This window comes from Hyperolius riggenbachi, chromosome 6 (assembly GCF_040937935.1).
Source record: "Hyperolius riggenbachi isolate aHypRig1 chromosome 6, aHypRig1.pri, whole genome shotgun sequence".
NCBI lineage: Eukaryota > Metazoa > Chordata > Amphibia > Anura > Hyperoliidae > Hyperolius > Hyperolius riggenbachi.
The window spans coordinates 204620573-204643107 of NC_090651.1; the positions used below are offsets into that span (position 1 = coordinate 204620573).

The window sequence follows — 22535 nt, forward strand, 5'->3', positions numbered from 1 at the left end:
CGTTAAGGTCGCATAACGTGCCCTTAAAGGATACCACAGCCCACAGGCTGTGGTAAAACATGCTGCACTGTGTAGGGGGAAGAAAACGACATACTCACTGCTTCCCTCGCCCCTGGTCTTCTCCCACAGCTGCCGGTACCGGCCGACAGAAGAGTCGGCCGGTACCGGCAGCTGTGGGAGAAGAGCGGGGGCTGAAGGCAGGGAGCGAGGGAAGCGGTGAGTATGTCATTTTCTTCCGCTACACAGTGCAGCATTTGTTTTACCACAGCCTGTGGGCTGTGGTATCCTTTAACGCAATGCATGGTGGTGTTGAAGTTGGATGTCAGATTGAGCTGCGTTATGCGGCTCTTGGTGCGCAGCAGTAGAGATGGGAAGTCCGGATCTTTTCAATGATTCAGATGATTCGAATCGTATCATTGAAAAGATCCGGATCTTTGAACCAAATCTTTGAATCATTTTACTAGGGAAGCAGGGGTGCAACAGAGTGAGAGGTGCAGGAGAATGAGGGCACATTGAGGGTGCTAATGGGGAAGGGAGAGATGCAGCAGGAAGATTGTGCTTGTGCACAGAAGCTGCAGTTTCTGTTTCTTCCAGACATCCACTGTGAACCGAATCCTTCATTGTGGTGATCCGGATGATTCGACTCACAAAAGATCCGGATCAAAGATCCGAATCGTTCATGACCTGGACAACACTACAGTGCAGTGAATATTAATAAGCCATGTGGCTAGGAACAATAGCAGACTCTCCCCTTACTTAGCATGTGCAAACAGTCTAACCACCTATAATGCACAGCATGCAGCAATTTCTAAATATTGCTGCACGTTACACACAAAGCAACGTGTGCAGTGTGAATGACTTTGACTTTGCATTGCTGTGCGTTAGTCTGCGTTGGAACATTTTCTAACGTGCGACTTTAACGTCGCACTGTGAAAGAGGCCTTATGCTACGTACACACATGCGACTACGATCGTTCGTTGTTAACGACGAACGATCTTTTAATTGACGAAAGAACGACCGGAGTAAAGTTAGTTGTAAAAAGTGTGTAACGATCACATCGTTAGAACGAACGTTACACCACGTAAAAGCACTTAATGCGCCTGTGCATAAAATTGTAAAGTTCCATGGAGAAAAAGTGAAATGCGCATGTCCAGCCTGGTACAAACGATCGTTTCCAACGATGTACTACTTTTGCAAACGATCGTCGTTGGTTAAAATCCGCCGAGACAGAACTTTCTTTTGTAGCGATTTGGCTCGTTCATCGTTAGACTTAATAGTCGGTGGTTCGTTTTTTGTAACAATCGTCGTTGGTAAAGATCGGGGAACGATCGTTACAAACGACTATAGTCGCATGTGTGTACGCACCTTTAGGGTAGGCATTGAGGTTATTGGCTGGGAGAGGAATAACAATGCATCATCTGCATAGAGACTTATTTTGTATTGTTTGCCATTTTTATAATATCCCTTAATATTTGGGATATGTTGGATAGCTAAAGAGAGGCTCTATTGCAATAGAAAATAATAAAGGGGAAAGGGGGCACCCTTGCCTTGTCTCTCTACTTATAGAGAGCGGTTTTGATAATATGTGGTTTTGATAATAAGCCTAGCTGAGGGAGTGTTATATAGTGCTTTTAAAGGGAACCGAAACTGAGAGGGTTATGGATATTTCCTTTTAAACAATACCAGTTGCCTGGCAGTCCTGCTGATCTCTATGGCTGCAGTAGTGGTTGCATCACACTCCTAAAACAAGCATGCAGCTAATCCAGTCTGACTTCAGTCAGCGCACATGATCTGCATGCTTGTTGAGGGGCTGTGTCCAAAAGTATTAGAGACACAGGATCAGCTGGAGAGTCAGGCAACTGGTATTATTTTAAAAAAGGAAAAATTCTTACCCTCAGTTTAGATTCCCTTTAATTCCTTCTATAAGGCCCCAGATATTCCCATTGTACCTAAAACTTTATAAAGATATTGCCAAAGGACAGAATCAAAGGCCTTATGTAGGTCAAGGCCTAACATTAAGAACCTTGATTATGAAGTTTTGCATCTTGAAGGATATTGCAGGCCAGTCTGGTATTATCTGTTGTCTGCCTATCCGGAATAAATCCCGTCTGAGCAGGGGATATGAGATTAGTGATTATATTAGACGGTTGGCTAAAATTTTAGAAAGTATTTTAAAATCCTTGCTAATAAATGATATAAGGTGAAAGTTTTGAGGGAGGGTATGATCCACTGGTGTAACAATAGGGCCTGGGGCTGGAGGGGTGGCAGCATGAGGGGAAAGCCTTGGCCACAGTCGGCGGAGAGAGGGGAAGTCCCCCCCCCCCCTCCCCCCTCACCTCAGGGCTCTCCCCTCTGCTCTCCCCTCCAGCTTAAGTTACAGTGTGGGCAGTGGCGGGCAGATACATACCTTACGTGCGTTCCACCGCATCCTCCTTGCTCTAGCGTCTGTCACTTCCGGAAGTTGCGTTAGACGCTAGAGCGAGGAGTATGCGGTGGAACGCACGGAAGGTATGTATCTGCCCGCCGCTGCCCACACTGTAACTTAAGCTGGAGGGGAGCGCAGAGGGGAGAGCCCCGAGTTGAGGGGGGGGGAACGTCCCCTCTCCCCGCCGACTGGCCAAGGCTTTCCCCTCATGCTTCCTCCACTTCAGCCCCCACAAATCGGCCCCAAGCGGGCCCCAGGGAGGAGGGGAGGGCCCGTTCTGAAATTCTGCAGGGGGGCCCGGTGGGGCCTAGTTACGTCCCTGGTATGATCCATTTTTGATTTTAGTATTAAAGATACAAAGGCCTGAGTCAGGTCTCCAGGGAATTTATTCCCATCAAGGGCAGAATTATACAGGGATTTCAAATAAGGGCAATATAGTCGGCTCAAAGGTCTTATAATATAGACCCGTAAAGCCATCAGGACCGGGACCTTTCAAGTTTTGAAGTGAGGCAATGGCTTTGGAGATCTCAGTGTTAGTGAATGGAAGATTAAGTGACTCCATCTCTATAGCAGATAGTGAAGGGATAGGGAGTGAGTTCAGCCAATCGTTTTCCTCACAGTCCCCCCAATCTACTACTGAGACACAGTGCTGCATAAAATTTCTCAAAGATAATCATCACTTTATGCGGTACTGTTTCAACCGTTCCATGTTGATTCTGTAGCTTATAGGAATAAGGAGGTCTATAATAGCCTGCAAGTTTTCTGGTGAACATTGTGCTTGCAGAGTTACCATATAGTAAAAATTTTGCACAAGAGAATTTTAATGTTCTTTCAGTAGAGTCTACTAACAGTTGATTTAGTGCTTGTCTTTTCTCTTTGATAAGTGTTAACGTCAGGGCCGGATTTCAGGCAAGGCAACCTAGGCCATGGCCTAGGGCACCACAGGAGCAAGGGCACCAAAGCAGCAGGCTGGACTTATGCAGCATTTGCAAACTTGCAAATGCTGCAATGCAGGGAGATCAGGTGAGTCCCTGACTGTGGTACTCTGCTGCCAACAGCCTGTTCAACGACCACCTTGCTCTCTGTGCATGTTTGCATTGTGGCCGGCGGCTATGGACTTGGGCAGCATTGGAGACAGAGGGGAAGAGGAAGCTTCGGCACTGGAGACAAATGGAGAAATGAGTGACACTGATGGCTGCTGCGGTGTGATGGTGAGCTGGCTACCTATACTGAAAGGGGGGTGGGAAAAGGAGGGATTAAGGGGGGGGGTATCAGGTTACCTATACTGAAGGGGGGCGGCTGTTAAACAGCGGCCTTGGGCGGTAAAGAGTACAAATCCGGCCCTGGTTAACGTTGATTGATCGAGAGTAGAACTGTGTATTCTGTATAGAGCATCTAATTCTAACGTCAGTTTAGAGATGGAAGCTAGTCTCTCCTTTTTACGCTTTCAGGCTAATTGCATGAGTTTTGCTCTGAAGACTGTGTTATGGGCAGCCCATAATGTGGAGGGAGAAATTCCTTCCGTATTATTTAGCATAAAATATTCTTCTAAAGAAGCCTGAGTTTAGCCAAGTATAATAGGCAGGGTTGCTCAGCAGGACCCCGAATGCGAAGTTTCCCCGAAAAATTCGGGTGTTTTTTAGGTTTGCCGCATGCCAACCCGAATGCTGCGAGCCGAACCCGAATACGAAGCATGCCGAATGCGTGCGCTGGAATTCGGCCGGATGGAGCTGTGGGTTCGGCTTCGGGGATGACGTGATTGGGCCAATCAGAAGTCCTCCTGCCGAGGAGCTGGCAACCCTAGCAACCAATCAGAGGGGAGCCTGGCCCTCCCCTCCTCTATATAAGGCGGCGGCCATGTTGCGGAGCCACGCACTTGTGTGACTGCTGCTGGTACTGAGAGATTCTCCAGTGCTGTGCTGTGTCTGAGCAAGTGCTTTTCACTGCTAAACCTAGCGTTTTGCTTCCTAAACACCTCCTAAACACATTTATTGTTGTCTTATATAGTTAGCTAGTATTTTGATTGTTTTTAGTCAGCTAGTGTATAGTGTATACTGTGCTAGGCTAGTGTTAGTCTGTGAGCAGGCTAGGCCTGCTAGCCTAGGTAGCCTTAGCCTACTACTAGCTTAGGTAGGTTAGGTATTCTAGTTAGTTGTGTACTAGTAGTACTAGTTTAGTTAATTATTACTGCTGTAGTCTGTTACTTTATTAGTTTCAGTACTGTGTTAGTTAGTTACTGACTGTGAGTGACGGGTCACCACCAGCATCCATTGTGAGTGACCTGACCTGTGACTGTCTGTCACCTCACCTGCCCGAGCCTATTGATTGATTGCGTCTGACCGTGTGTGACCGTTATTAATTGTCACCGATTGTCTGCCGCACGACTTACTTGTAGCGTAGTACGCTAGGTGTTTCTTAGTTATAGCGAAAAGAAGTGTGCAGGTTGGCACTGCAGCAGGTACACAATCTTGAGTGGGGAGCTGGCAGGACCACTATGCTTCAGTCAGCATGGTTGTAATTGCGTGCTCTGGTGTGTGGAATAGTCTTGCTGTATATAGAGAGGAGAGAGAGGGGAGGAGACCGGCACTGCAATCAGCTATTTATTCCATGCTGTAAAAGGTGCATACAAAAAATCACTTCACTGTGCAAGATAGTAAACATACCAGGTAAATGAAGCAGGGTGGGTGGCGGTGGGTGCTGGGCACTGTGGGCCTGACGGCCGTTTCGCGCAGACGTGCGCTTCAACGGAGGCTCTAATGCGGGCTGGGTGCTGGCCGGGAGTTAAATACATGCCGGGGTCAGCGTACGGCGTTTCCGCGCCGATAGAGACCGCCCACTTCTATCGTCTCCAATCCCACGCTGGAGCGCATCTGCGCTCCAGCTGGGATTTCCTGGAGGGCGACACTTCCCCTCTACGGCTGCCTGAGCAGTCCACACTAATTAGGTGGCTGCTAAATGCTATTGCATGAGAACGGCAGCCCGAGAGCGGATGTGCGCCATCTTGTGGCCATTATTGGAAAGGCAGTGCAATAGAAATATAAGAATAAATCGTGTCAAATCTTATAGTGATTAGGGTCAGAAATCTGCCTTTGTGTTACTTAAATATTGCACAATTCACAAAATCAACTCAGTGACCTAAGTGTAGGCTAAACATTTTAAAGTGCACTATATGCGGAATTCGTTGTGTACTCCGTGTGGTGCCCCTGTGGTCGATTCTATATAGGGGAAACCACTAGAGCAGTAAGTAGAAGGTTCAGAGAACATTTTAATTCCATCAAATCAGGGCATGGTTCACCACGACTGATTAAACATATGAGAGAAGCGCATAAAGGAAACCCCAGGTTAATGACATTTGCAAGTATCCTGCAAGTACCCCCCAGTCTCGGGGTGGAGATAGAGAAAAGAAACTTAAAAGGGAGGAAGTCCTCCTTATAATACGTTCGGATGCAATGGGTGCACTGGGACTCAACGACTATGTGGACCTATCATGCTTCTTGGATCCATAACTGTACACGTATAAATGTCTGTTGTCTGAGCCCATGACCCCTAGCCCTTTGCTAAAAACAACCTTTAATATTAACATCTACCTCTATGGCGCATTGGAGGCTGAGTCTCCAATGTGATTTTATGCCCGTATGTCCTCTTGTGTTTAGAATATAATGCTAATGTGCCAGTACTTATAGTATTTGAATAGTCTGTGCATCCAATAGATCCCCTCCTCGTTCTGCCTCCCCCAACTTTTTAATCCTAATAGGTGCAGCCTATCGCTGTCCTTACTTTTAACCACTACCTCCACTTGGCACGCCACCCAGGAATGCAGAGTATGCAGTATATTCAACATATTAAATTATTCACGCATATAGTGCACTTTAAAATGTTTAGCCTACGCTTAGGTCACTGAGTTGATTTATTTTGTGAATTGTGCAATATTTAAGTAACACAAAGGCAGATTTCTGACCCTAATCACTATAAGATTTGACACAATTTATTCTTATATTTCTATTGCACTGCCTTTCCAATAATGGCCACAAGATGGCGCACATCCGCTCTCGGGCTGCCGTTCTCATGCAATAGCATTTAGCAGCCACCTAATTAGTGTGGACTGCTAAGGCAGCCGTAGAGGGGAAGTGTCGCCCTCCAGGAAATCCCAGCTGGAGCGCAGATGCGCTCCAGCGTGGGATTGGAGACGATAGGAGTAAGTGGGCGGTCTCTATCGGCGCGGAAACGCCGTACGCTGACCCCGGCATGTATTTAACTCCCGGCCAGCACCCAGCCCGCATTAGAGCCTCCGTTGAAGCGCACGTCTGCGCGAAACGGCCGTCAGGCCCACAGTGCCCAGCACCCACCGCCACCCACCCTGCTTCATTTACCTGGTATGTTTACTATCTTGCACAGTTAAGTGTTTCTTAGTTACCTGCGTGCGTGCATACGTCTAGTGTCTACTACTATACTACTAGTCTACTAGTCTAGTACCCGTTCACTAATTTTTTTTTTTCAATTTTACTGTGTGATTTTATTCTCATCTGTAGTGTGTGTAATAAATAAGAGTTACAACACATACAGGCCACCACACCAGCATCCGTTGTGAGTAGTGTTGGGCGAACACCTGGATGTTCGGGTTCGTGAACGTTCGCCGAACATGGCCGCGATGTTCAGGTGTTCGCGCCGAGCTCCGAACATAATGGAAGTCAATGGGGACCCGAACTTTCGTGCTTTGTAAAGCTTCCTTACATGCTACATACCCCAAATTTGCAGGGTATGTGCACCTTGGGAGTGGGTACAAGAGGAACAAAAATATTTGAAAAAGAGCTTATAGTTTTTGAGAAAATTGATTGTAAAGTTTCAAAGGAAAAAATGTCTTAAATGCGGAAAATGTCATTTTTCTTTGCACAGGTAACATGCTTTTTGTCGCCATGCAGTAATAAATGTAATACAGAGAAGAGGTTCCAGGCAAAGGGACCGGTAACGCTAACCCAGCAGCAGCACACGTGATGGAACAGGAGGAGGGCGGCGCAGGAGGAGAAGGCCACGCTTTGAGACACAACAACCCAGGCCTTGCATGAGGACAAGAAGCGTGCGGATAGCAATGCATTTTGTCGCCATGCAGTCATAAATGTAATACAGATGAGAGGTTCAATAAACAGGGACCGGAAACGCTAACCCATCACAGATGTTCATTGTTCATGTTACTTGGTTGGGGTCCGGGAGTGTTGCGTAGTCGTTTCCAATCCAGGATTGATTCATTTTAATTTGAGTCAGACGGTCTGCATTTTCTGTGGGGAGGCGGATACGCCGATCTGTGACGATGCTTCCGGCAGCACTGAAACAGCGTTCCGACCGGGCAAGCCAGCACCTCTATTGCGTACATTGCCAGTTCGTGCCAGGTGTCTAGCTTCGATACCCAATAGTTGAGGGGTGCAGATGGATTTTTCAACACAGCTACGCCATCTGACATGTAGTCCTTGACCATCTTCTCCAGGCGATCGGTGTTGGAGGTGGATCTGCACGCTTGCTGTTCTGTGGGCTGCTGCATGGGTGTCAGAAAATGTTCCCACTGCAAGGACACTGCCGATGCCATTCCCTTTTGGGCACTAGCTGCGGCTTGTGTTGTTTGCTGCCCTCCTGGTCGTCCTGGGTTTGCGGAAGTCAGTCTGTCGGCGTACAACTGGCTAGAGGAGGGGGAGGATGTCAATCTCCTCTCTAAAGTCTCCACAAGGGCCTGCTGGTATTCTTCCATTTTGACCTGTCTGGCTCTTTCTTCAAGCAGTTTTGGAACATTGTGTTTGTACCGTGGATCCAGAAGGGTATAAACCCAGTAATTGGTGTTGTCCAGAATGCGCACAATGCATGGGTCGCGTTCAATGCAGTCTAGCATGAATTGAGCCATGTGTGCCAGAGTCCTGCCAGAATCCTCATCATCCTCTTGTGAGCGTTGTGATAGTTGTGATGCATCATAGTCGTCACCTTCTTACTGGTCTGCTTCTGCTGACCATTCGCGCTGAATTGTGGAAGTCCAACGTGCACCGCTCTGGCCCTCGTCAGTGGTGGCATGAAATTCCTGCTCCAACTACAGCTGTTCCTCCTCCTCTTCTTCGTCATAGCTGCTGGGGCCAGCGTTTCCTGAGGCGGATGGCCTGATGTTGGTACCATCACGCTGATCGTTTTCTCCTTCAGATTCCCCCAGTTGCATCATGACAGCTGTTTCCTTGATTTTCAACATTGACTTCTTCAGTAAACACAGCAGTGGTATGGTAATGCTGACTGAAGAGTTGTCACTGCTCACAAGCAACGTGGATTGCTCAAAATTTTGGAGGACTTGGCAGAGGTCCAACATGTTGGCCCAATCGGATCCACAGAAGCTTGGCAGCTGTCCGGATGCGCCTCGGTACTGCGCCGTCATGTACTGGACCACTGCACTCTTCTGCTCGCAAAAGCGGGCTAGCATGTGCAGCGTAGAATTCCAGCGCGTAGGAACATCACACAGCAAGCGATGGTGGGGGAGATTGAAGCGCTCCTGCATCTTGGCGAGTGCCCCCGAAGCAGTACTGGAATTTCTACAATGTTTGGCCACTCATCGCACCTTCAACAGAAGATCGGCCACGCCTGGGTATGTCCTCAGGAACCGCTGAACTACTAGGTTCATCACATGCGCCAGGCAAGGGATGTGTGTCAGCTTAGCCAACCTTAAAGCGCGAATGAGATTACTCCCATTATCACACACAACCATGCCCGGTTTCAGGTCCAGCGGTGCCAGCCACAAATACGTCTGTTCCTTTATTCCCCTCCAAATTTCCTCCCCTGTGTGCTGCTTATCCCCAAGGCAGATCAGCTTCAGCAACGCTTGCTGACGCATGCCAACAGCTGTGCTGCACTGCTTCCACGATCCTACTGCTGCTGGGTTAGCGTTTCCGGATGAGGTACAGCTTTGAGATGCGTTGGAGGAGAAGGAGTCAGAGAGGTAGGTGCTGCTGTTGTTATCCAGTGGGAGGGACGGCGGTGCAGTTGTTTGCGGCGTGGGCAACACCCGCGCCGTAGCAGGTGAGGAATCGCTGCCAGGCTCCACAAGGTTCACCCAGTGCGCGGTAAGGGAGATGTATCGACCCTGGCCGAACGCACTCGTCCAGGTGTCAGTGGTGAGGTGAACCTTGCAGGCAACGGCATTCTTCAAGCTTCGGGTTATTTTGCTGACCACGTGCTCATGCAACTCAGGCACTGCAGAGCTCACAAAGTGGTAGCGGCTGGGAACCACGTAACGTGGGATGGCCACTGTCATCCTGCCCTTGAAGCTGTTTGTCTCCACCACTCGATATGGCAGCATTTCGCAGGCCAGAAGCTTGGCTATGCTGGCTGTTACTGCCACGGCCCGGGGGTCATTTGCTGGCAATTTCCTCTTGCGCTCAAACATCTCCGAGACAGACAACTGAACCGTAGGGCTGCACACTGAAGGTCTGTTGGTTGTTGTGTTTGATGAAGACTGGGAGACCTTAAGAGCACTATTCTGGAAAGTGACAGTGTCAGCGTCGTCTGATGTTTGTGAATGTTTTTGTGAACCACGCAATGGCTGGGCTACTGCTGCTGCTGAGGAGGGTCTGGTGGTGAGTCTGGTGACCCCAAGGGAGGCAGTGTTGCTGGTACCCTGTTCTGCTGCGTTTGCCCACAGAGTGGGATGTTTGGATACCATGTGGCGGTTCATGCTGGTGGTGGAGAGGTTGTTTATATTTTTCCCCCTGCTCAGGCGGGTCTTGCACACCTTGCAAATCACCATGGTACCATCCTCACTGCAGTCTTCAAAGAAAGGCCAGACTTTGGAGCACCTGCCTTGCTGGCGCTTTCTGTTTGCGCCTCTTTTGCGTCTCACTTGAACTTCCACGCTTGTGGTGCCTGAAATTTCGCGCCGCCTACCTTGTGGCACAAGGCGAACTCGTGCAGCAGTGGGTTCTTCAACAGACTCATCTGTGCTGCTACGACGGCGATGTTCTCCTTCACATACAAAATCTAGGTCTCTGTCCACATTGTCCAAACCCTCCTCTTCCATCTCCTCAAACTCGTCATATGTGATTGTGGGCCGCCGCCGCCGTGGAGTAGAGCTCCCCAGAACAACCTCTGCGCAGCTCACTCCAACGTCGTCTTCCAGATCTTCTTGCCCGACCTCCTGCAATTGAAACCCCTCCTGCCCAACTTGCTCTGGGATTTAAGTTTCAAAGTCCTCGGACTCGCCTTGCATTTCAGTGCGCGGTGCATTTCCCACAGTAAATGGTTGTGAATCTGGGCGCAACATTTCTGGTTGTTCAATTGACCTTTGAAAGGTGGAAGTTTGTTGGGCTGGGAATAGCTCCTGCGAATACCCAATTGTGTCCTGAGGAAGTTCTTCGGACTGGTTATTTGGCAGTTGTGGGTGTGCGGTGTACTACTGTTCCCAGCAGCGACACAGAGCACAATGCTATACAGTGGCGGGTGAGCAATGTACTACTGTTCCCAGACACAGAGTGGCAGTAAACACAATGCTATATAGTGTGGGTGAGCGGTGTACTACTGTTCCCAGCAGCGACACAATGACTGGGGGGACCCTGGCTAGCCTGGCTGGAGAGAGAACTACCCTACCTGCCTACCCAAAGCTAAACCCACAGACAAATGGCGGAGAAATGACATGGATCGGGTATTTTTTACCCGAACCACGTGACCCGTTCGGCCAATCAGAGCACATTCGGGTCCGAACCACGTTACCCGTTCGGCCAATCACATCGCTAGCCGAACGTTCAGGGAACGTTCGGCCATGCACTCTTAGTTCGGCCATACGGCCGAACAGTTTGGCCGAACACCATCAGGTGTTCGGTCGAACTCTAACATCACCCGAATAGGGTGATGCTCTGCAGAACCCGAACAGTGGCGAACACTGTTTGCCCAACACTAGTTGTGAGTGACCTGTGACTGTCTGTCACCTCACCTGCCCGAGCCTATTGATTGATTGCGTCTGACCGTGTGTGACCGTTATTAATTGTCACCGATTTGTCTGCCGCACTACTTACTTGTAGCGTAGTACGCTCTGTGTTTCTTAGTTACCTGCGTGCGTGCATACTACTAGTGTCTACTACTGTACTACTAGTCACCACCAACACAGACTTTATTAAAGTTTACACCCTTTCCTGCCCTCTTCTACTTATATTTTTTTACTGTATTTGTATAGTGCACTATGACTGGCAGAGGTAGAGGGCGAGGCACCACCAGGAGAGGAAGCGCCATTGCAGGAGCCACTGCCAGCAGCAGCAGGTCTGGGACTGGTGCGCGGCCAGCCACTGACCACAGGGAGGAGGAAGCAGAGGCACAACAGCAGCGTGTTGCGCCCATCTTTGAGACGGGTCGTTGCCCACGGCCCATTGGGGAGAGTTCAGGTGCAGGCTGTGGTGGAAATGATGGCGGGGCAGAAAGCTACCTTTTCCAGCCAGGCCTCCAGCAGCAGCGAGACTAGTGCCACCAGCACTCCTGTCCGCAGCAGGCCTCCACCAGCGCTTGAGGCCATGGCCACGGTGACCCCATCGACCAGCCTGTCCTCAAAGAGCACGCTCTTCTCCCCTGAGACTGTGACCATGTACAGGGATGTTTTGGAGAAGTATGAGTTGGAGATGATGGGGCCATGCAAGGAGGAGGAGTTTCAGGTGCAGAAGTTTGTTGTTGGCGCTGAGGAGGAGGGGTGTGATGCAGGGGATGTTGGGGTAGAGGAGTTGGTTGAGTCGGGCTCACAGGATTTGTTTGGGGTTGATGATGATGACTTGATAGATCCTTCATATGTGCCACCAGTACCACCAGCACAGTTGGTTGAAGGCAGCTCATCATCGGAGGAGGAGGCGTCTCTGGCGCAGAGGCGCGGCAGCAGCAAGGCGGCCAGCACAGGGCGTGGAAGGCAGGAGCCACAGCCTACTGCTTCAGTCGCTACCACCACTCGCAGCAAACCTCTAACTACAACCAAAAAGGCACAATCCTCCAAGGGCACCCAAAAACCCCAGCCCTCAAGCGCAAAGAGCAGGTTGAAGTCCCCAGTCTGGCGGTACTTCACCAAGTGCCCAGTGGACCCGACCCGTGCAATTTGCAACAGTTGCAATCTCAGTCTCAGCAGAGGTCGCGATATCCACAAATTGAGTACCTCATGCCTGCAGACCCACTTACAGAGCAGACATTTTGAGGACTTGAATGAGTTGGAGAAGCTTGTGCAAAGTGGTGGAGGCAGTGGCCAGAGCCAGACAGCGACTGCACAGATTTCAGCAGCAGCAGCCGACCCTCCTGCCCATCCATCAGCAGCAGCAGCAGGAGCACCGCAGCAACTCACTCACCCCCCCCCCCCCCCCCCCCCCGGGCAGCCAGTCCTCAGTGGCCTCATCAGCTCCCTCCACAGTGGCCTCCTCATCCTCCCGTGCAGGCAAACGCCGCCAGACCCTGCTCAGCGAAGCATTCCCCGGTGTGACCAAGGTGCTGCCTCCCCCCCCCCCCACAGGCGCATCCGGTTGCTAAACGGGTTGCTTGCCCGGGCCATGTGCTCCCAGCTCCTGCCATATTCCTTTGTGCAGGAGGGGAGTGACATCAGAGCGCTGCTGCAGGTTGGGATCCCGGAGTGGCAAGTCCCCAGCTGCCACTTTTTTTCCCGCAGGGCGATCCCAGCACTGCACCGCTCTGCCATGGAGAACGTGGGCCGCGCGCTGGATCATGCTGTCAGTGCGCAGATCCACATAACCATGGATTCCTGGAGCAGCCGGTTTGGGACAGAGCGCTATCTGTCCTTTACGGCCCACTGGGTCAGTCTGGTGGAAAGCCCGAGCAAGGAAGCAGCAGGTCCATCCTCGGGCACAGCAGCACCAGTCGCCCACTACGTGGTGCCACCGCGCGGGGGTCAGGGGAGAAGCAGCAGCTCCCACCGCCAAGCGATCCCGTCTCTCCAGCAGCGTGAAGGCCCGCCACTGCCAAGCGCTGCTGGAGATGAAAAGCCTGGGGAAACACTCCTTGACGGCAACTAACGTGCTCCGGTACCTCAGGGAGCAGGAGAGGACGTGGCTGACCCCCAGAGGCCTCACTGTGGGATTGGTGGTGTCTGACAATGCCGCCAACCTGCTGTCTGCCATCAGCAGTGGAGACTTGCTCCATGTCCCTTGCTTGGCCCACGTCCTGAACCTGGTGGTGCAAAAGTTCATGCGCACCTACCTGGGGATGGAGGAACTGTTAGAAGCGGCGCAGAAAATTGTGCGCACTTTTCGCCGCTTAGCAGCTGCCGCAGCAAAACTGGCAGACATCCAGCAGCAGGAGGGCCTGCCACGACACCGCCTTATCATAGATGTGCCAACTCGCTGGAACTCCACCCTGGCGATGTTGGAGCGGCTGGTTGAGCAGAGGAGGGCTGTCAACCGGTACATCTATGATGCCACTGTCGCCGGCACTGGCAGCAGAAGCAGCACCACACTCCAGCTCCTCACCAACGCGCAATGGGGACAGATGCAGCAGGTCTGCTTGGTGTTGGCTCCCTTCCTGCAGGGAACCAAACTGGTGAGTGAACAACGGGCATCCCTCTGCCAGTGGGTGCCCTTTGTTTGTCTGCTGGACAGGGCACTTGGCGATTTGGTGGATTTGGGAGAGGAGGCCCTGAAGCAGCTGGTTTGTCAAAAACCTGAGCGGTTTTTGCCTTTTTCATGATTGCTAACTCAGTAAAGGACCAGCCCTTAAAGCGTTGCTATCATATAAATCCGGCATAGTGGGGTCTGAACCCTCTATAACAGTAATTATAGATTGATGGTATACCTTGAAATGAATCAGAGCACTCAGTGTATGATTTTATATAAAAAATTGTATTTGCTTATCATACAGCATATATACAAAATATGAACAGTTCCAAGTAGTGTTTCCTTCTAACAGTATTCCATCTCATTAAGGCTTTATAGCCAAATGATCATCAATCTAAGTACATTCAAAAAAAGAATATAACAGTTGTGTTATGTAGAATAAGATCAAAAGTAGTCTCATCTGTATCAATAGCTGTGTATCTAGTAGCCGTGTAAAACTTGTAGTAATCTTCTTAAAGAAATAGCATAAAAAATAGCTTCTAAAAAACTTCTTGCTAACATCTTAATAAAACTTAATGCTGAAAAATTAATAAAGTAAATCACCAGAATATTAAGCATATTACCCCTTCTCTGTCATCTCTTCAGCATCTAGAACCACCTGTGGGAAGGTAGCTTCTGCCTCATGTGTCTTCTCAAGAGATTGTTGGGCTTCTGCAAACTATGAGCTTTCAGCTTCTACTTTTATAGGGGTTGGAGGCAATATGGCTGCCTAATCTGGACTTTCCCTGGATCCCAGACTCTGATTGGCTAAAGCTTCCGTGCGTCAAACGCTATCTATGTTTTGAATACCTAAATCACAATATTATTGTTTATAAATTCTTAATTACCTTATCTTGTGGGAATTAACGTCATTTGGAGTGCTTGACATTTTGTTTAGGTAATTTCTGACGCACGTAATTAAAAATGGACGTCAACAGCCATCTTGTCTGTTGGCTGACCCAGACATGGAGACTAAACAATGTCATTCATGACGCATTTCTGATAAAGTGTTCCCTGTTAATTATGTTGGAATGTCTTGGTACTTTCCCAGGTCAGATTGACACTAACACAGACCTGCAAGAGCCTTCAGTAATTTAAGGCTTATTAAAACCTACAGGGCTTCTAATATACTTATTTAAATATAAAGCTTATTATATAATTCTTCTTAAAACAATGAATCACATAAGGAATAATTACATATTAAATCTTAATAATATAAAATCAATGTCTAGATTTTTGCCTTTCTTATAAAATAAATATAATATCCACCGGCAGAGGTCAGCATTTCATAACAAATAACAATCTATTAATAATGTTGATTTTATAAAAGTATGAACCCGCCAGATGGCATCATTGTCCTAAATACGGGACAATACAAAAACCTTGGACCTTATTGACATTCCAAAGGACAATCCTAGTCAAAACATGGCATTATATTCTTGCTGGCTGTGGTGGCCTTCAAGCCACTGAACATGTCAACAATTGTCTAGCTTACAAGTTGAAACAATCTTATAAAAGTTTTACTTTCTCATCTTCCACGGGTAGACTACAGATTTTAAATATCTTTCAGAGTAATAGATTCTATTATATAGGGTTTAACAATAACTATTTCTTTCTTTAGAAGAACTGTATTGATCATTAATATTTAGATTAATAATATCTGTGTGTAATAATTATGTGCATTCATAATTACTGCAGTAATGTAAGTTTAACTTGCTTTTCTGTCTTCACACAGAAGCCTCTTTAAATGTCATGGCCACGCACTAGCATAAACAAGAATGCTCTAACTTTTTGTAACTAGAATAATCTTATAGGCCTCACAGCCTGGAATAGGCTATGTCACTGAGCAATATAAAGTACTATAACTTTTCACTTTACCATGAAATTTTGCATAGAACATTAAAACTTAACACATCCATATGACATCTTTTCCTGCATAAATAAAACCTCTAGAATTCTGACAGGTTCAGCAGCCGCCTGTGCAGTCCACTGTTCCGCAGGTATTTGAGTCCCTGGAGGAGGAGGAGGAGGAGGAGGAGTTGGAGGTGCTGGACGTTGCTGCTGGGGGGGGGGGGGAACATCAGAGCGCAGCAGCAGTGGTGCGAGGGTGGAGAGAGGAGGAAGAGTCTCAGGGGCAAGAGGAGGAGGACGCTGACCCTGATGTCTCTGTTAGACGGTCTACCCTGTTCCCCATGGCAGCGCACATGCTGCGCTGCCTGCGCACAGACCCCAGGGTCAAGCGGATGCAAGTGAGTGAGGACGCCTGCATCAGCATGATCCTGGACCCACGGCTGAGGGGGAGGTGGGATCAGTTTCTGCCTGCCAGAGACCGTGAGCAGCGAGCAAGGAAGTTGCAGGAGATCCTTGTTCGACGACTGGAGGAAGCCTTCCCCCCGCCTTCCACTCCCTCTGTCCCTGTCCAGCAGCCAGCAGCACAGCAGCAGGTGCCCGCGGCCAGCAGCAGCATCAGGCGCCCGCGGCCAGCAGCAGCATCAGGCGCCCAGGAGACCTTCTGTCATTGATGCAGACGTTCTACATGAAGGTACAGCAGCCGAGAGAGGAGGTGCGGGCAGCAGCCACCTTCGGTGAGAGTCACAGCCAGCGCATGATCCGGATGGTGGCCGACTACATGGGGTCCTTTAGTGGGCTTGACACCGGCAGCGAAGAGCCTGTGGACCCCATGGAGTACTGGGTGGAGCGCTTGCACATCTGGAGGAAGCTTGCGCTGTACGCCCTGGAGGTATTGTCTTGCCCCCATTCCAGCGTGCTGTCTGAGAGGTGCTTCAGTGCGGCCGGTGGCGTGGTCACCGAGAAGCGCTCTCGTCTGTCCACAGAGGGCGTGGACAGACTGATATTTTTGAAGATTAACCAGGCCTAGATAGAAGGCACATTCCTGGCACCTGTTGTCGGCGAAAGGAGGACATGAGGTGCCTGCTTGGGAATTACAATACATTGCCTGCTGCCTGCCATACGTGACGACTCCTCCTCCTCCTGCTGGCCTGCTGCATTGATTTACCTATGAATTTATTTATTTATTTATTGTATTTCTACCGAACTCTTGCTGCTGCAGGCCTGCTGCATTGATTTACCTATGAATTTATTTATGTATTTATTGTATTTCTAAAGCGGCAACATATTACACTGCGCTCATTTTCATCCTGCTGCTGTCAGTGGTCCCACCACCAGGGTCCACACTATGCATTGCTTGCTGTCAGTGCCACACGTCACTCCTCCTACTGCTGCTGTTGTATTTATCCTGCTGCTGTCAGTGTGGTCCCACCGCCAGGGTCCACACTATGCATTGCCTGCTGTCAGTGCCACACGTCACTCCTCCTCCTGCTGCTGTTGTATTTATCCTGCTGCTGTCAGTGGTCCCACCACCAGGGTCCACACTATGCATTGCCTGCTGTCAGTGCCACACGTCACTCCTCCTGCTGCTGCTGTTGTATTTCTCCTGCTGCTGTCAGAGGTCCCACCGCCAGGGTCCACACTATGCATTGCCTGCTGCCAGTGCCACACATCACTCCACCTCCTCCTGCTGCTGCTGTTGTATTTATCCTGCTGCTGTCAGTGTGGTCCCACCGCCAGAGTCCACACTATGCATTGCCTGCTATCAGTGCCACACGTCACTCCTCCTCCTGTTGCTGTTGTATTTATCCTGCTGTCACGTTTTCAGTTTTGTTTTTTTTAAGTACACCTATTTCAATGTGAATTCACTTTAAAAAAAACACACAAAAAAACCCCCGAATTCACGAATACGAACTTTTAACAAATTTTTAGGCGTAACCTCGAACCGAATATGAACTCGAATCGAATTTCGTGGTCGAAGGCGAATTCGAATGTCATGCGGACCCGAATTTGAATGTACCCGAACCGAATTTTGGTACATCTGAGCATGCCTGTTCAGGGGTATAAGCATCTGCAAATTTTGTTGACAGGTGGTCTATGAGGGGGCGAATTTTGTGGAACCGGTCATAAGCAGGGTGGCCTTTTAGATGACAGGTTGTATTGGGCCTGATGTGATGGATAGGAGTGCTAGGGGGGTGACAGGAGGTGATTGATGGGTTTTTAGAGGGGAAAATAGATGCAATCAATGCACTGGGGAGGTGATCAGAAGGGGGTCTGAGGGGGATCTGAGGGTTTGGCCGAGTGATCAGGAGCCCACACGGGGCAAATTAGGGCCTGATCTGATGGGTAGGTGTTCTAGGGGGTGACAGGAGGTGATTGATGGGTGTCTCAAGGTGTGATTAGAGGGGGGGAATAGATGCAAGCAATGCACTGGCGAGGTGATCAGGGCTGGGGTCTGAGGTTGTGGGCGGGTGATTGAGTGCCCTAGGGGCAGATAGGGGTCTAATCTAATAGGTAGCAGTGACAGGGGGTGATTGATGGGTAATTAGTGGGTGTTTAGGGTAGAGAACAGATGTAAACACTGCACTTGGGAGGTGATCTGACATCGGATCTGCGGGCGACCTATTGGTGTGGGTGGGTGATCAGATTGCCCGCAAGGGGCAGGTTAGGGGCTGATTGATGGGTGGCAGTGACAGGGGGTGATTGATGGGTGATCAGGGGGATAGATGCATACAGTACACGGGGGGGGGGGGGGCTGTCTGGGGAGAATCTGAGGGGTGGGGGGGGGGTGATCAGGAGGGGGCAGGGGGGGGGGGAATAAAAAAAAAATAGTGTTGACAGATAGTGACAGGGAGTGATTGATGGGTGATTAGGGGGGTGATTGGGTGCAAACAGGGGTCTGGGGGGTGGGCAGGGGGGGGGGGTCTGAGGGGTGCTGTGGGCGATCTGGGGCAGGGGGGGTAAAATCGGTGTCCTTGGGTGCGACATAGGGTGGCTGCAGCCTGCCCTGGTGGTCCCTCGGACATTGGGACCACCAGGGCAGGAGGCAGCCTGTATAATACACTTTGTAAACATTACAAAGTGTATTATACACTTTGTATGCGGCGATCCGGGGGTGTTAGTAACCCGCCGGCGCTTCCGAACGGCCGGCGGGTTACAGCGTGAGGTTGGCGGAGCCAGTCCCCGGCGGCCGATCGCGTCACGAATGACGATTGCGCCGCCCATGCCTCTACAAGGACCGCCGCCATTTGTCAATACGGCGGTCCTTGCGGGGTCCACTTCCAAGGCGCGAATTGTCTATACGGCGGTCGGGAAGTGGTTAAATAGCCAATACAATAAACAGCGAAAACGCTTTAGCGCATTTCTAGTAAACTGGTTTTAAACCAGTAATGAGAAAACTGAATCTCACTAGGGGCTCCACTTATGTCGAATGTTTTGTACTTCGGTTATTTACCCAACTCACAAAATGGTGGGCAGATAACACCTTGTTCAACCCAAAGCACAAAATGGTTGCTTATAAAAACTCATAATGGCTATTAACCACAAAATGGCCGATACATAAACCACCTATTAATCATGTCAGATTATAGTGACTCATTAGATAGCATGGAGATAGCACCTCGACTACTAATTTAACTTACAGAGAGAGAGAGAGAGAGAGAGAGAGAGAGAGAGAGAGAGAGAGTTTTCGAGTGAGATATATAATGAACAAGGTGTTATCTGTCCACCATTTTGTGAGTTGGGTAAATAGATTGTTTATTGGTTCAGCCATTTTGTCTACATAGGTTGTTTATATGAAACTGTTTTAAAGGTAGCCATTTTTAACAAAGCTTATTGTGCACTGTGAAATTTATTCCGAATCGGAAAATTTTTTTTTGATACATTGTAATATTTACTAAATTATATTTATAAAATCTGTCTACGTCTCCTGTTTGAACTGGTAACCGAGAAACCTAGGATAAACGAACTCAAAATTTGACGCATATCGTACTTTGAAGATCCTCCTTTAAACAGAAACCGGAAATACAACAAATCTTAATTGGAAGTTCCTGGGTAAAAATAACCGAAGTACAAAACATTCGACAAGGGAAATACGGTGCAAAATGTTTGACAAATCGTGCTTCAGACAATATAATGCAAATTCCATGCAATTGCATACACAACAAACCATCAGGAATGCAAGACCAATTTACACAATAATGCAATTACCACATGCATATACACCATACAAGCGAAGTGCAAATCTCCAAAACCCTATCTATCTAAAATATATACAGGATATATACACAGGACAAATATATACAATCTATACACCAATCGCAGTACAAGGAGGCAGGCACAAAATCACGGTCAGAACAAAGCATAAGTCGGCAACAATCGAGCAATTACGGTACAAAAAGAGCAGGCAGGGATCGAGGTCAGACAGGAAATAGGTTCAGTAACAGAATAGCAGATACAGGAATACTAGATACCAGGAAACCAGGGTTGTCCAGATACTCCAGCTTTTGAGCGCAAAGTTCTGGCAAAGGTTGCTCCTTGCAGGGCTCTTATATAAGGAGTACACACCTGCAGCATGATCAACAAGCAAAGTCCATAGAGAGCAACCCTTGCAGTGGCAGAGCTGTCTCCTGCCAGCATAGAGCCACCCAGTGGTGGAACAACGAAAGTTCAGGTCATGCAGTCTGCAGAGCTACCTGCTAGTGGAATAAAGGAAGTTCATCAGAGTTCAACATGATGCTGCCACCAGCAGGCAGGAAGTGGCATGACCAGATTCCTAACAATCCATTACCAATTGGTAAAATCCATTACCAATTTTCAATGTTATGGCTTAGGGAAGTAGATGCTAACACAAGATTTGAAGTTATATGGCAATGTCTATTGTCCCTTATGAAAATGTCCTGTCCCCTTATGGGAAACCCCTCCCCACCGACACACAGCATAATGTGTCTACCTCCATGTTTAACAGGGGGATAGTGTTCTTGGGGTTCTAGGCAGTATTCCTTCTCCATCAAATAGGGAGCCGGGGCCAAGCAGCAGAAGTGTAGTTATGCATGGTCTTCGGGGCGGCTTCATGGGACAAGACTCCGGAGGTAAATATAACGTTTTATTATAGCAGCACTGACGGATTTTTATTTATTGTATGGAGATCCTCTTTAAGCAGGGGAACCTTGTGGGCCCTGCAAGATTTGAGTCCTTCCTGACATAGTGAGTTACCAAACCAAGTGCTTTCTTGGTGACTATGGTCCCAGTTGTCCTGAGATCATAGACAGGTTTAACCCCCCCCCCCCCCCCAGTTCTGGGATGCTTTATAGTTGTTCTTATGATCATTGCAACTCCACAAGGTGAGATCTTGAATGGAGCCTCAGACCGGGGGAGATTGACACTATTGTTGAGCTTCTTTCATGTGCAAGTTATTGCACCATTTGTTGTCACTTTCTCACGAAGTTGCTTGGCAGTCCAGTCCAGCCTTGTGCAGGTCTGCAATCCTTGTCCTTAACATCCTTGGACAGATCTTTGGTCTTGGCCATGGCTAGTTTGGAATCTGATTCTGTGGGTAGGTGTCTTTATTTTATTTATACAGGCCCTGTAACCAGATGGAATTGGGGTGCTCCTAATCTTAGCTCATTGACTGTATACAGTAAAGATACCCTGGGGCCTGAAATCTTGCTGTGTGATTAGGGGATCCAAATACTTATATTACTCACTGTAAGTTATGTGCATGCATAAATAAAGTAGTACTATATATGGTGGTTAAGTGACTAGTGGCTTTGTTTTGCAGCAATAAAGTCAAAGCAAGGCTTGAAAGCTACCCAGGAGACTATCTACATGGAGTTTGTATGTACGTCCCGTGGTTATATGAATTTCTTCTGGAGGCTCTGGTTTGCTCCCACATACCCAAAACATATAGGTAAGCTCATTGACTTATCAAACAAACTGGCTTTTATATAAGGAAGGGGCAATAGATTAAGATCTCCATTAAGGAGACCATAAGCAATGTGATTTGTTCAGTGCACATACTAATACTAGCAGCAGCAGCTATAGCTACAGCATCTTCCATGGCGCTGGTAAAGCAGTATAAAAAAAATGTATCCATGCCATCTACAAGAACAATAAAACTTGTATATTGTATTTAAAGCAGATCTGAACTCAGAACCTCCTCTTTGCTCTAAAAGATACGCACCAGCATAATATCCTTTACAGAAACAGATGTATTTGTTGCAGCTGATAGAATTCCTGATCCTGAAGTAAATCTGCAGTATGTCTACTTCCTGCTTTTATGGAACAGACATAGGGTTAACATCCTGTGTTTACAAATTAGCTGCTCTGATGAGGACTGCTGAGATTTCTGTGCTGACACAGCTGAGAGATCAAATTACAGTTGTGATTAGTCACAGATGAGGGGGAATTGGACTGGCTAAACTCTCTAAATACATACAGGGTGGTTTAATCTCTGTTTTCCTTCTGTCTTGTGCATGAGTTCACTTTCAAGAATTCCTGAGCAAAAAGCAACCCCAGCTGAGCGCTGTAAAAACAGAGCAGGAGATTTGTGCCCCCCTGCAGAGCTTGGAGCGCAGCGGTGCGGTGTATAATTAACTCACCTGCTCTACTCGCTCCATGCAATGTGTCCCCGCTGGCAGCCATTTCCTTTCTACTGCCTTTTTCCCTGCATGATGTGTGATTAT

General features: G+C 48.6%; 1 protein-coding gene across 2 annotated transcripts in view; it reads left to right on the forward strand.

The window, feature by feature from the left end:
- The first annotated feature begins 21679 nt into the window (after positions 1–21679).
- Positions 21680–22535, forward strand: part of LOC137522634 (CMP-N-acetylneuraminate-beta-galactosamide-alpha-2,3-sialyltransferase 4-like) — a 216393-nt gene continuing 215537 nt past the window's right edge. For both annotated transcript variants that reach the window (XM_068242716.1, XM_068242715.1), the window contains exon 1: positions 21680–21760. In XM_068242716.1, coding sequence (XP_068098817.1) covers positions 21709–21760 — 52 coding nt within the window. In that variant the 5' untranslated portion in view covers positions 21680–21708. The remainder of the gene's footprint in view (positions 21761–22535) is intronic.